The sequence below is a fragment of the Echinops telfairi genome, unplaced genomic scaffold (genome assembly GCF_000313985.2).
Source record: "Echinops telfairi isolate 266 unplaced genomic scaffold, ASM31398v2 ScPeMD7_2;HRSCAF=8, whole genome shotgun sequence".
Classification (NCBI taxonomy): Eukaryota; Metazoa; Chordata; class Mammalia; order Afrosoricida; family Tenrecidae; genus Echinops; species Echinops telfairi.
In genome coordinates this window covers 78,843,208-78,858,953 of record NW_022103898.1, presented here as the reverse complement: position 1 = coordinate 78,858,953, position 15,746 = coordinate 78,843,208, and the positions used below count along the sequence as shown (strand labels likewise).

The window sequence follows — 15,746 nt, the reverse complement described above, 5'->3', positions numbered from 1 at the left end:
CTGGGATATTGCTAAATTGAATGACAAATCTTTAGAAGGTATCAATAATATGAAGAGGAGAAGTGGAATAATTTCCTTAAGAGGAAATACTAGAAAGTGGAAAATAAAAAGTTGTATTAAAGACTCAGGGTAGCATTGTAAATCAGGTTTACAGTCAAGCATATCCTTACCAACATTACCCATTATAATATAATTAAATGAATAGATAATATACTAATAGCACGTGTGAGCTACTGCTGAGTCCATTCCACATCATAGTAACCGGGTGTCCAATAGAACGAAAGGCTGCCCAGTCCTCACAACTGTTCTACTGCTTGAGTCCATTGTTGTGGACACGGTGTCATTCCATCTCGGAGAGAATCGGCCTCTTTTCATTAACTATTTACATTGGAAAGCATGATGTCCTTCTCCGGGGACAAGGTTCTTCTGATAGCTTGTCCAACGTACATGAGACAACATCTCATCTTCTTGTTTCTAAGAAGCATTCTGGCAGTACTTTTTCCAAGACAGGTGGAATAGATATAATTACTTGGTATATGCGCATGATATAATACTAAATAATTGGGGATAGAAACATTTTTCACAAATAAAAATGGTTGATTTACCAACAGAATGCTACAGAAAACAAGCATGACAAAATAATGCAATTTAAAATTTATGGAAAAATAAATATATGTCTGAAGGAAGGAGACAAAATTAAAAATCAATAATAAAAGCAAGAAATTATTAACACAAAATTACAATGGTTGCTAGTCCCATGAAACAGAAGATACCCCCTACCTTCCAGTGTATTCCAACTCATAGTAACCTTATAGCACAGAGTAGAACGGCTCCTTAGGGTTTCCAAAACTATGCATCTTTCCAAAAGCAGAAAGCATCATCTTCGCCTACAAAGTGCCTTGTGGGTTCAAGCTGCTGACCGTATGGTCATCAGCCCAACATGGAACCAACTTTGCCAGGAGGGCTTTCCAGGAGGCACAGAGGAAGAGACAGTAGCCAGAAAGAGCCATAGAAGATGTTTCTTTTCAGGGCATTCCACATTTTATTTCTGCAGTCAGATGCCAGTCTCGTTTATGCTTCTTTAATAAATATTTAAACAGTACTCATTTATATGCATATATATGTTTGCATACACGTTTTAATGAATGGAAAAAATAGTACTAGACCTACAAAGAATACAATTTTAATCAGATAAACATATATTTATACTTACTTAAAACAAATAATACATGATTATAAGAAAGAATAGGAGTCATGCAGATGATAACATTCAAGAAACATATCAAGTTCTCGTTTGAACTGTTGTTTTTGACATCTAAAAAAGAGTGCCTATATGTAGTGGACAGTTAACTGAAAGATTGGTAGTTCAAATCCAGCAGTCACTCCATGGGAGTAAAATGAGGCTGTTTTTCCCTGAGAAGGTTAACAACTTTGGAATCTTTTTATAGGGTCACAATAAGTCTGAATCAACTCCATGGGAGTGGACTTGGCTTTTGGTTTCTGTGTAATTTAATCTAACAAAAAGAATACATAGCGTTTAGTAAGAAGGCCATTACAGATGACCTTTTCTAAGCTAGTTTTTTAAGGTGATGATATTCAACAGATTAGAATGTGTGAGACAGCAAAGTGTGTCTTTTAGAGAAAAAAATCATTGTAAATAAGAAGTGGTAAACAGTGGGAGAATGTGTTTGTTATTTAAACTCGCATGTGATCTTAACCCATAGCGATGAAAGGGTTAATGTTTCCAGCTGCTAATTTTAAGATTGGGGTTCAGGTTCACCCTGACACACTTCAGAAGGCCTGGTGATCCACTGGAGACAAACAGACCACTGAGAATCCTGTGTGTCCAAGTTCTACTATGACACAACTCACATAAACTCAGTGGCAGCTTTTCCTTTTAAGAAAATCTTGATAGCGCTAACTATTTAGCATTTCAGTTGTAGAATACTTGCCTCCCACCTGTGGGAGGTGGCAGGTTTGATTCCCAGCCAATTCAATTCCTAGACAGGCAAGACCCATCTGTCAATGAAGGATTACCTGTTATTAGGATGCAGAACAAATTTTAGGGGAATTTGCAAAGTAAGACAAGAAAAAAAGTCCTTGTGATTTCAAGATCAACAACTGAAAACTCTGCAACAGATCATGGGGAAGAACTAGGCAAAAGGGATGGAGGAAAAGAGAAAAAGACTAGGCAACAAAAGGAAAAGGGTCTTTTGTGTACTCGGTCTCTCTCCATGAGTTGAGTGATGTCTAGAAGGCACCTGATAAACCAACAATAACAAACAGTAAGGCGCTTCCAGGACTACAACTTTACGTGATCATAAAATAGGGTAGTTGAATTCTCATGATATGTAGACTAATTATAGTACTGTAATTTTCAAACTTTAATGTATTTAAAACTCACCTGGAGAAATAATGGCTCCGGAATCAGGGTTATTAAATCAGGATAGAGTCTCCTAGGCTTTTGACATTTTGCAAACCTGGTGATGTATTTAAAAGAAAACAACAACAGTGTCATATTGATTAAGCAAACTTGGAAATCATGCGTGTCAGTGGATAGGAATATAAATGAGGTGCTTATAAGAATCTCTTGTTTTTTTTACTGAAAGAATTTTTAGATATAGTAGTTCTTTGTTTGCTCAAGTAGATATATAGTATTTTGTAGTCTTCTATAACTATTGGCTTATGTAATCATTTTAAATAAAAGAATAAAGACTACCTCTTCAAGTAAAGACATGACACTGGAGATTTGAACTTGTAAGTACAGAAAAAAAAGATTCGAAGCAAAAGGATTTCAGACTGACACTGAATTCATTTACAATCAATAGTATCCTTTAATCCTATGGTTAAAATAAACTGATCAAGTATATTCCCAATATCAAGTTAATTGATAAAATAAATTTGAAAAAGTAAGAAATAGTTGGAATTATCAAAAAAATGATATAGTGAAAATATATTTGGAGAAAAGTTTCCCTAGATCAGTCATATATGCACAAGATACATTGATAAAGTCCAGAAAGAAAATATATGCTAATTATATTAATTGGAACGTCTAATTAATTTCTATTACTTACATAAATTGTTATCTTTTTTCCCCATTTCAGTCTCAATCACACAGGCAGATTGGGCTGAAATCAGAAGTCAGTCATGAGAAACCATACAAGACTAACTACTTTCATCCTGCTGGGATTGACAGACGACCCGCAACTAAAAGTTCTGATATTTATCTTTCTACTTGTTACTTATATGTTGAGTGTCACTGGAAATCTCACAATCATCACTCTCACTTTAGTGAGTTCTCAACTTAAATCTGCCATGTACTTTTTCCTCCAAAATTTCTCAGTCTTAGAGATTTCATTTACTACAGTCTGTGTTCCTAGATTCCTTTACAGCATGTCCACTGGAGACAATATGATCACTTACGATGCTTGTGCTAGTCAATTATTTTTCGTCATTCTCTTTGGAGCGACAGAATTTTTTCTCCTGGCCATCATGTCCTATGACCGCTATGTGGCCATTTGCAAACCCTTACATTATGTGACCATCATGAATAGTAGAGTCTGCAGAAGGTTTGTTCTCTTCTGTTGGGCGGGAGGTTTGTTAATCATAACCCCCCCACTTAGCCTAGGTTTAAATCTGGAATTCTGTGACTCTAATGCCATTGATCATTTTCTCTGTGATGCATCGCCTATCCTCAAGATCTCTTGCTCAGACACGTGGTTCATTGAGCAGATGGTTATAGCCTGTGCTGTGTTGACCTTCATTATGACGCTTGTGTGTGTCGTTCTTTCTTACATATACATCATTAAGACCATTCTAAAATTCCCCTCTGCCCAGCAGAGGAAGAAGGCGTTTTCCACATGTTCTTCCCACATGATTGTTGTTTCTATTACTTATGGAAGCTGTATCTTCATTTACATTAAACCTTCAGCAAAAGAAGAAGTCGACATTAATAAAGGTGTGTCGATACTTACTACTTCCATCGCCCCAATGCTAAATCCCTTTATATATACCCTGAGAAACCAACAAGTGAAACAAGCTTTGAAGGACTCAATCAAAAGACTTGCATTTCTTTCCAAGAAATAGGGATATACTGAAATTGCAGATACAAGTTACCAGGATAATATGATTTCGTGATTATAGGACCTAAGAAAATTGGCAAGCTATTTTTGAGGCTTGATAATGTAAATATTGAGATTGTTAGTAAGATTTCAGAAACATTAGAAGAAAAAAATTTTAAGTTAATATTCTAAAACATACTGATAAAATGTGAAGGTGTAATTTCATGACCTTTGGTTTCTATTTTAGAAATTGTTTTTCATCAAATTCTATACAATTAGTTTGGAGGAAGGAGTAGTGTTTAATCACAAAGAAATTGAGAAACAATTAGTGATTATGGTATTTCTGGATTATTGTTTATCTTTGTAATCATTATTACACTTACACTGACTGTCTAAAAACACTGTAACTTCTACAACTAAAAGATTCTAAGCAGCTAATTTTGTGCACATCTTGCAAGACATTACGGTAAAGTGACATCTCTCGTTAATAAAATTTCCAAGAAAACAAAGTAGATTTCATCTTCAAACTGGGGTTACTAATTCAAGAAACAAATCATCTGTATAGGTGTGGCGCACACCCCCCACACAGTACTCATCCATGAATCTATCAGCACCATTCTCAAGAAATAAATAAACTACCAAAATACTTTACAAACCTTAAAAATATAAACTGCAAAAGAAACAGTTGCTATGAGTCAGAATTGACTCACCGGCAGTAGCTCTGGTTTCTTTTCCTTTTTCTTTTTTTTTTTAGGGCAAAGCAGGACAAACACTGAAACATGGATTAAAACATCATCATAAAAGTATCATAGAGGGGTTTTTCCATGGCAACAATGGGAAAATTTCATCTGTAAAGTTTATCCCATTCACCCTTGATCCCTGATCTTGCACCTCTAAACTTTGTTTTTCTTCCCCCAAATCAAGGAACATTGAAAGAAAACACAATTTGTGTTCATTGAAGATACCCAAACTGTTGTTTTGCTGTGGTGTTAATTGAAGATGAAGAATTATTCTAGGAGGGTTAGAGAGATGGAAACACTGCCTTCTGAGGTATATAAAGGTAGATGGAGGATATGTATAGAAACACTTGCTTCATATTTTTATTTAATAAAGGACTGTATATGTTTGCAGCAATATTTTTACTTCCTCTCCTACTAGCATGTATCAAAACAAAACCAAATAAGACAAAATTTTCTTTGTATTAGAGCTTAAATTCTAAAGCACTTGGTTTGTTGAAGACTATAGTGGACAGACTCAAAATATTGATTTTGAGTCTCAACATAAATTCAGACTCCATGTGAGTTACCTCTAGCCATTAAACCAGCAGTGTTCATGACAAATCCCGGAAAGTAGGGCTATATCGTTTTTTCTCTCAGGAAAAGTATGTTTGAAAATAGATGAGAATTGTTGCCTTCACCATTGTACATGCTTAATGATTTATTGGAACTAGTGGCATGGTATGCAGCTTAAGTTGGGGGGTTGGCGACGATGATTTGGTTGCGTGGTCATGAGTAATACATTAGCTCCCACTTAGCCAATTGGTCAGAGACCTTGAACTGACCATGCGCACTTTTACAATTCACAACTGTAAACCTTTCCCTGCATCATTGTCATGCCTGAGAAGTGTTTAACTGACCTGCCATAGATGATGGTTTTGTCATCCTTTTCTTTGTTTTCGATCACGTATAATTTGTCTTATGACCAAGAGTCTGCCTAAATCCATGTGCTTTACATTGACTGGTTCCCTAATCTGGGATGATCTGTCATTATTTTGTCTTCATCCTGCTTCAAACCTAATAAAACTACCTTTACCAAAATTTTGAATCTTAGTTCTGATAGTATATACCTTTTACCAGAAATCAATAGTATAAAGTTAGAAAGAACAAAAAGTATGGCCCACAGTGTTTGTTCTTAAAGAAAACCTTCTCACTCTTCCTCACAATACTGTTGACCACTGTTCATATCACTCTTGCTCTTGATCCAGGCATAACGATTGCTTTTGTCTTGCTTTGGACATCTGCGTTCATTTTATACTGCTTTTTTCATTCACTGTCATGCAGTCGATTCTGACTCCTAGTGAGCAACCCTTTGAGGTGGGTAGAATTGCCCTATGGATTTCTGAGACTGTAAATCTTTACAGGATAGAAAGCCACATCTTTTTTCCCATGGAAGAGCCTGGTAGTGTAGTAGTTACACATTGGACTGCAATCCTCATGGTCAGCATGAAACATGCTATCAGTAAGACTGGGCTCTCCACTCCCTTAAACAGTTATAGTCTCAGAAACATATAGCGTGTCACTGTGCATCAGCATTGAGGACGGCAGGGAGGTTTTGTTGTTGTTGCTCTTCTTCTATGGAGTCGTCGGTATTGTTTTGTTTGTTTGTTTGGATCATTTCATTGGGAGCTCTTATAGACATCATAACATTCCATAGTTCAATCACATCAAGCTGTATCGTACAACTGCTACCACAGTCAGCTTCAAAACACTTTCTTTCTTCTTGAACTCCTTGATCTCAGCTCCCAGTTATCCCCCCCCCTCCCCAACTATCCCCCATCCTTTCATCCGGAAAGGAGGTGTGATAGCAATGAGCCAAGAATGATGGCAACAGGGGAGTAATAAGCGTTCTAAATTGATGGCAAGGAGGGTGTAGCTCTTCTGACTGCCAGTGCTTTTCTGCCTCAGAATTTCAAGTTTCTCCATTCTTCGGCTCTTGACCTACTAGCAAGAAAGGAGAGGAAAACAATTTCAGGAGAGGGAAAAAATTCAGAGAAAAGCTGGACAGAAAAGGTTTTAACAGGCAGCTTAAGTTTATTGAAGGGGGAATACTCTGGAAAGGAAATCCAAATGGCTCAGAGTTATTCTAAAGGGGCTGACAAAACATAGAGTGGGACCTTATGTACCACTAATGGCGGACTTCTCACCATAGACCAACTTGGTGCTTTTGACCGGTCGTTTGTAGGGTACCTCCTCCTCAGGTATGTGCATCATAGCATTCCATATCATAACCAGAACCCCAACAGCCCAGACTTCATGCTATGCTCTTGCCTCAGACCCAAACCTCAGGTGTCTTCAGTCACTGTGGGGTTTGGGCGAACATCTTGTCTTTCCTTCCCAGCAATTTCATTATCTCCAAAATCTTCAGGGCTCTTTCATTGATAAGGGAATGCGTTTCACATTCTGCCCTTCACCGTCCTTGGTGCTGGAGAGGTATGTGCTGTAGGGAAACATGTCTCCATCTCTCGTTTGTGTTACGATTCTTTCCAGACTCCTGCCATTATGAACCTCTTCCCCCTTCCCATCTTCGGACTACCGAACATTTCCAAACTGCCGACCTTGTCGTTAGCAGCCCATCTTGTAGCCACTATGCCACCAGCATGCCTCTGTACTGCTTCCCAAAGTTTTTGTTTGGAATAAACACACACACACACACACACACACACACACACACACACGCTCCATCCCATTCTTCCCCTCGTCCTTTACATACATCCTCTATTTCTTCCAGGATCCCTGATGGCACAGTGGTTATTCGTTGGACTGTGATCAGCAGTTGGAAACTGCCAGCCATTCCTCTGGAGAAAGATGGAGCCTTCTACTTCAAAAAGAGTTAGTCTTGGAAATTCATGGGAGCAGTTCTGTCCACTTGCAGCTTTTTTGCTTCCTGTCCCAGCAACCCTATGCGCTTCAGGCCTGGAGTGCCTGGTCCGGAAGGAAGGAACTCTCCCACCTCGAAACCCAGCATGGATTCCACTGAACTGGCAGCTGAGAATGTCCCCTGGCCACTTGGGGCTTCTCATGCCTTTGGATCAACAGGTCAGGAAGGGTGTCACTGTACTGATTGATTGGTGTGATTGATCCTGATTACCAAGGGGAAATTGGACTGGTGTTACATAATGGAGGTAAAGAAGAATATGTCTGGAATCCAGGAGATCCCAGAGGCCGACTCTTAGTACTACCAAGCCCTTTGATTAAAGTAAATGATAAGGTACTGCAACCCAATCCTGACAGGACTTATAGTGACCCAGACTCTGCAGGAATCAAGGTCTGGGTCACACCACCAGGCAAAGAAACCACAGCCAGCTGAGGTGCTTACCAAGGGCAAAGGTAATACAGAATGAGTAGTAAAAGAAGGGAGTTCTACCTATCAGTTATGACCACATGATCAATTGCAAAAGCAAGGTTTGTGATTGTCAGTTTATTTTCTTTATATGTGCTTATTGAATATCTTTCCTCTGTTCATGTATGATGCATCAGATCCAATTGGACTCAGTGTGTTTCATTTATATGTATGATAGATATTTGATGTTAAGTGTAAGTGTGATTTCATTAATGTCTGAAAATTATATAGGGCTAAAGAATTGTGTACAGGTGCCAAGTTGGCATTGGGTGGATTGTGATAGGAAGGTTTACTGTGCTAACATGACCAATGAACACATGTGGGGTTAATTGAAGGGCAGAGAGATAAATGGCTCGGCGGGTCTCCCCTTTCCTACTATAATATCTCTTACTCCACATTTCAGGGCATCAACTCGATGGCAGTGAGTTTTGGTTTTTGAGCATACTTTTTCAAATCTCAGCGTAGATGTCATTAAAAAATATTTGCCTGGCCCTTTCACAAATCGATGCCTGTTTTTTTCATTGTTAGGTGCCACCAAGTAGGTTCCAGTCCTGGGTATTAACAGAACAAAGCACTACCGGGTTCTCACTCTTGTTCATGTGTTGGAGCTTATTGTTGCAGCCACTGGGTCAACCCGTCTTGTAGAATGCTCACCACTTTTCACTGCCCCTCCACTTCATCAAGAGGGATGTTCTTGTCCACGGATCGGTCTCTCCTGATAACATGTTCAAAGTATGTGAGAAGTCTCACCATCTTTGCCTCTCAATTAGTGTGCATTATGGGTAATCAAATATATTTTCTCTTTCTAAACAAGTATCAGACATTGCAATGTTCTATTTTGAAAGGTAACCTACTGGTTGGTCTTCCTAAATAGTAAAAAACTTTCTTTTATAAGTTTGAAATTGTTTTGAAAACACATTGCTTTCCTTTTGGCGCCAAACATAGTGTATATTTGAATATAGCTATATTGAATTAGTGTAAATTGAAATCATGGTGGAGCTCAAAGCATGAGTTCATTTCAGTAAATGTCACTACCTTTGTAGAGTCTCTCAATGTAATATCCATGTGATTCCTTGATATCTTACAAATGCTAACACTCTGAACTAATAACAGAAAGGTTGGCAGTTCAAAGCCAAGAGGAGGAACCTTGGGAGCCAGGCCTCACAATCTCCTTCCTAAAGGTCACACGCCTTTAAAATCCTTTGTTACTTCTGTTAGGTAGCTAGATTTAGGGACACATGGGGATATCTCCCCAATGCCTGCAAAGGCACACATACAGGGGTTGGAAAGAAATCAGGCACTAATTGGACACCTAAGGGAAGACTCCAAAATGAGCATGAACAGATTAGGACCCCTTAGGCCCAGGTAAAATGAATATCTTGGGCACACCCACCTTAGGTACATCACACAGGTGGGCCTTAACTCAGGCAGTGAGGTCAACCAATACCTTCAACCACACCTCCCCCAACCAGGCATGTTAAATATCCCAGTGGGGGAAGGCCAGCTCTCCTTTGCTCTGGTCTTTCAGCAGGTCGGAGGGTGGTGCGGTTCACATGCCACCCTGGCATACCCCCTCAGGATCCAGCCTGGGCCCACTCGGGCAAAATTGTTCTTTGGCTCTTGGCCTCTTGGTCCCTGGGGATTCCCCAGTTCTGCATGTGTGGTGTTCTTTTCCAGGTGGTTTTTCGTGCCCAGTTGTGAACCCCAGCATGGTTTCCGGAAATACCACAGATCGTTTTACTTCTGTTAAACCTGAAACTTTTCCTGTCCTTCATAAAATCTCACTTTGATTACAAAACGTGGTTCAGTGTGAATTCTTTTAGTGTGTGAAGCTGAGACCTGAGGGATGACCCACTCCAGAAACCTAAGACTTCCACCACAGGGTCGCCATGCTTCAGAATCCACTCCATCGCAGCGGACAACAACGAGATCTAAGAAATGTCCATCTGTGTACAACAAGCTTATTTAAAGGACATCTAGGCATGATGCTACATAAAAAGCAAATTTATTTGGTAAAATTTATTACACAGAAATTTACTGAAAACCATATAATTTCTATCATGAATCTAGGGTTTAACAGTGAAGACAATTGGCTAGCACCCTTCCTTGCTCCTTTGTCATTCACCATCCTTTGAAATGGATAATGCTGGCTCTGGATCTCCAGATTTCATCCCCTTGTGAAATGTAAAGCAATGGGAGGATCAATCTGCACATTTCGGTGGAGTGCTTTGGGTGTTCCATCACCCAGCAGTTTCTCAGGCCTGTCCTTTCACCAAGTGCTGATCACAATTGCACCTCTTGATTTGGGTTTAAATCTGTGTTTCCGTACCCATTTTAACCCTATTCTACTCTAGGAAAACTCAACTAGAATCTCAATACAACCACAATCCCAGCTGTTTCCATGGCAGTGGGACAGGGGAAAGGTGATCTTCCAATGTAACCTCCCACAGTCAGATAGAAACAGATTTTGAATGTCAATGCTCCCCTCTAAGTGATGTTGACAAGGCCAGCCAGAAGCTCTCTTCCACACCCTGCCTAGCAGGACCAGACAGGGCTCAAATTCCTCCACCAGAGGAGTTTCAGTGCAGCCAGCAGCCCTGAGATTTAATGAGATGGTATAAGGTGGAGCAAGTCCCACATAAAAGTTCACCTTTTCTTGCCCCAAGACCGCCGTGTCATTGAGAACCTGCTAGGGATTGCATATTGAAGCCGGTGAGCATTCCACTTCCTTCTAGTTCTAGTGTCAGAAGTCTGCTGAGCAATTGAACCTATGTATTGTGCCAGAACAAGATCAATTAACTCAGATTCAACTTTAATTAACTTTTGTAAGTCTTTATTAACTGGCAGTCATGGGGGGACTAGAGCCTAATTCTCCCAAGAATACAATATGGTTCATTGTGGTTAAATTGTGGTGGGTTACTACATACATATTCACCTAGCATCAACAAGATAGATCATGAGGCATGATGCTGTTACCTTCTACCTGCAACTACAAAGTGGTGAAAGACATCCTTGGCGGAAGACCTGGTAGAGGCACATCACTTAAAGCTGTGACTACCAGAGTTTTGACAAGATTTATCATAATTCAAGATAAAGACTCTTAACTGCAGTGACAATGTTTCCTGGATTATGTTCATGACCATACATCACAAACTTTTCTCAGTTAAATTTTACTGCAATTTGTGTGAATTGAGCAGAAATATGTCAGTGATGTGAAATCATGTCATTAACTACATTCATTCTCCTTGAACAAGTGAAGGTTTGAGTGTTCTGTGCACATTTACTTGGACATGTGAACATCATTATACTCAATTTAGGATAATTCCCATCTTAAAAGTGCCATGGATTTTCCCCCTCAAAACATCTCCTTTTTGTAACATGAAGGAACTCGCAGGTGTACCAACAAAGAAGTACTCTCTCATACATTTGGTAACCTGATTTGGACTTCTAGCCTTGAAAACTGTGGTGAAATAAATTGTTGTTCTTTAAACCTCTTCTACTTATGGTATTTTAGTCATAACAGCAATAATAGAAATATTACAATTGGGCTTTAAATAATATTAAGTTATTTTATTAAAAACTTAGAGGCTAACAGTGCAAATCAGTCTTAGTTGTGTTGATATATTTTGTATGTAGCCAGGCCTTATTAGTTTTCTGGTTCAGAGATATTCTTCATGTTATAAGTTTCCCCACCACTTATTTCCTCTACCACACATACTGAAAATTAAAAAAATAATAAAGGAATTCTGGCAACCTATTCCAAAGAAATTATTTTCATTAGGGAGTAATAAACTGTAAGAGTAAAAACAATAATACTCTTTGTGCATATGTCTTTGTCTAAACTGCTCTATTTTTAACCTGAAATCCATTTTGATTGAGAACTCACACTGCTTGAATGTGATAAAATGAACATAAGAAAGAAAACCATATTTCTAAGTAGGAATGTATCTACAGGAAGATAAGGGGGCTTCAAAAAGATTGTGGAATAGTACATTCTCTTTTAATTCCATTTTTCCATGAACTTAATGAAACCCCATTCCTAAGTGTTAGGATTTTAATATATATATTGTGGGACAGTTCCATCTGTAATATTTTACCCTCTGGCTTTCCTAAATCCATGTCATTCCTACATGCAGAGAAACAAACCAACAATCGAACAGAACTCACGCCAGCATCAACCCTATGACCCAACTCTCCTCTGCTGGATAATCTAAATCAAGAAAGGGAGAATTTGAGTCTGTTTTATTCTGAGGAAAAAAATATTTTCCAATGGTGAATCTTTGAAACCTAGAATACAATTTATCTACCCCTAAAGAACAACACTAGGGGCCCTGGTGCCATAAAGTTAAGTGTCTGCTGCAAACTGCAATGCCCGTAGGTGGAAGCCTCCAGTGCTCTATGGGACAAAGAGGAGGCTTTCTACTCCCAGGGAGTTACTGTCTCAGAAACCCAAAGGGCAGTTTACCCTGTTCTATTGGGTCACTGAGTCAGACTGATTCAATGGCAGTGAATTTGGTCTTGGAAAGTACAGCAGGGGTAGGCATAGTATAGACATACCATTTCTGATAAGATATTGAAGGAAAGGAGTCATGAATACCAAAACAAGTCCACTGTCTAATGGAGCAAATTTTACAAACTCTCAGGTCTTGAAAAGAATGATCTTTTCTCCAGGTATATCTGAGGGTAAAAATCCTCCAGAGTCTGGGTTTTGCCCTGCTTTCTGGATTCTGGGTGGAGGTCCCTTTGCACTGGGATGGCAATTCTTCTCCCTCTACTTTAGGTACCCTCATTTTCCTGGCTGTAGTGAGGATGCTCATTCCTCCACTCTAGATAGCCCCTCTCTCATTCTCCTAGACTGCATACCCAGCAGCCCACCCTCTGAATTTTGATGACAAACCCATTTTCTGGACCTACCTAAAAGGCAGCTCCACACTTTAGAACCACCATACAAATTCAAGTAGAAGTTTTAGCTCATCTTATTTTATCATAGCTATATAACAAGAATTGCTACCTTTATAATTGTTTTGCTATCATGATATATATGTAGATTATCCTGTTCATTGTTTTTACATTTACGTTTTATTACTCCCAAACAAAATTTTTTTTTTTTTTAATTTTCAGTGTTTTCAGAGATTTTTTTTTATACTTCTAAATGCAGGTTTAGGTGGTTTTCTTCATTACAGGGTTGCACTTTCAGAAATGTTTTTCATCTTTTAATACATATGAATCATATGGGAATAGTACTTTTCCTATAAAAATACTTCTGGGTTATTTTTATAGATTAGTCCAGAAATGTTGCACCTTACTCCCACTCTCACTGTGCTAATGATAGATATCTCATTGCGTAGTCACACTTAACTGCAAAGAAAGTGGGGAAAATGTGAATTGCTCTCCTCCCCGCAGAGCAGACATTGTGCTTAGCCAGCAACATTGGCTTCCAAGTAACGAGAGTGAATGCCCTCGAAGAACATAATGGACGATAGAGAATTACCGCATAATGGACGATAGAGAATTACCGCATAGTGGTTTATGGAAAGGGATTTTACAGAGAAAATGAGAATGCTGGTATGACTGGAGAACCACTTATAGAGAGAAAAATGGTGTCAAATTGTCAGTATGACCGTTCAATTGCATTCATCAACTTCCTTTAGAGTTTTACATTTTTGAGAGGAATGCAATTTTTTTTTACTGAGTTGTTGAAAGCTTGCTTCACTTGCTTGTTTCTCAGTGTGTAAATAAACGGATTCAACATTGGTGATATAGAAGTAATGAGGAGTGAAATCCCTTTATTAATAGCCACCTCATCCTTGGCTGAAGGTTTGACATAAATGAAGATGCAGCTCCCATAAGTAATGGAAACCACAATCATGTGGGATGAACAAGTGGAAAATGCCTTTTTCCTTTGTTGTGCAGAAGGGAACCTTAGGATTGTCCTGATGATATAGGTGTAGGAAAGAATGACGCAGAGGAAGGTGATGATGAATGTCAACACAGCACACACAATAACCATCTGTTCTATCAGCCATGTATCTGAGCAAGAGATCTTCAGGATAGGAGAGGCATCACAGCAAAAATGATCAATGACATTGGAGTCACAGAATTCGAGGCCCAGACCTAGGCTAATTGGAGGGAGAATGATTATCAGCGCTGCTGCCCAGCAGAAGAGGATGAAGTTCTTGCTCACTTTGGTATTCATGATGGTTGTGTAGTGGAGTGGTTTGCAAATGGCTACATAGCGATCATAGGACATGGTGGCCAGGAGGAAGAATTCTGTTACTGCAAAGAGGTCTATAAATAAGAGTTGACTCGCACAAGCACTATAGGTGATGGACTTGTCCCCAGAAGTTATACTATACAAGAATCTGGGAACACACGCCGTTGTGAATGAAATTTCTAAGAAGGAGAAATTTTGAAGGAAAAGATACATTGGTGTTTTAAGGTGTGAATCTACCAGAGTGAGGGTGATGATGGTTAGGTTTCCAGTTGCACTTAAAATGTAAGAAATAAATAGAAAAACAAAAAGCAGAATTTGTAGTTGGGGGTCATCTGTCAGTCCCAGCAAGATGAAGGTTGTTAGTGCTGTTTGATTTGTCATGCTTGCTTATTGTCTCCTATCCGATCTGTTTGGAATAATGATAAAAGCTTACTAATAGATATTTATAGAACTCATAGATGCTTCTAACCTCCAGAGAAATAAAGTTGAGAGTGAATCCCTTGTCACTGGTTAGTGGAGAAAAAAGTACATAGTATACTGATGTTTGATCAACTCTTTGCTCACATACTCTGATTATATATATTTTAATCACACATTTTATTACTGCTATTTCTAAAGAAGCCACAGTCTAGTTGTAATTTGTGTCAATTGAACATACATTACAAATATTATTGAAACAATTGCCCCTTTTTAAAAATATTGAAATAAAAAATATATATATTGAAATCAGGGCTCCTGAGCCCTTTGACAGAGGAGCCCTGGTGGTGTATGTTCTCAGAAACCAGAATATCTTACAAAGCTATGATAAACTAATTCCATTCAGGTAGATTTTCTATTTCATACTTTAAGGAATATTTGCATTTAATTCTCAGTAATAACTAAAATAACGTTCTAGAAAATTAACATTAGAAAAATGGCATTGTGAGGAATATTATTTATGGTTGTCCTTTAATGGTCCTATTTCTTTGAGTACTTGTAATTCATTCTAGACCTAATTCTTCCTTTTTAATACTTTAGTTGTTTAAAATGTACATAGCAGAATATTTTCTAATCCAACATTTTCTACATGTATAATTCAGTGACATTGATTACATTCTTCAACTTTCACAACCATTCTCATTATCTTTGTCATTCTTATCCCTCTTCTATTATAATAAACTGTCCATAAGGTTTTTAACTAATCTTTTGAGTTGTCAATTTAATCCCATGTAAAACCAAACTCACTGCCATCTAGTTGATGCTGACTCATAGTGACCCTACAGGACAGGGTAGAACCACCCCGTGAGTTTCCAAGACTGTAACTCTTTATGGGAATAGAGAGCCCTGTCTTTCTCCTGCAGAGAAGCTTGTGG

General features: G+C 38.5%; 2 protein-coding genes across 2 annotated transcripts; one reads left to right on the top strand and one right to left on the bottom strand.

The window, feature by feature from the left end:
- Positions 1–3,108: 3,108 nt before the first annotated feature.
- On the top strand, positions 3,109–4,086 carry LOC101648840 (olfactory receptor 6C2-like). The gene has a single exon (XM_004700597.3). The coding sequence runs from the start codon at positions 3,148–3,150 to the stop codon at positions 4,084–4,086; it is 939 nt and encodes a 312-aa protein (XP_004700654.1). The 5' UTR covers positions 3,109–3,147.
- Positions 4,087–13,827: 9,741 nt separating this feature from the next.
- Positions 13,828–14,790, bottom strand: LOC101647711 (olfactory receptor 6C2-like). The gene has a single exon (XM_004700861.3). The coding sequence runs from the start codon at positions 14,773–14,775 to the stop codon at positions 13,828–13,830; it is 948 nt and encodes a 315-aa protein (XP_004700918.3). The 5' UTR covers positions 14,776–14,790.
- Between the last annotated feature and the right edge of the window lie 956 nt (positions 14,791–15,746).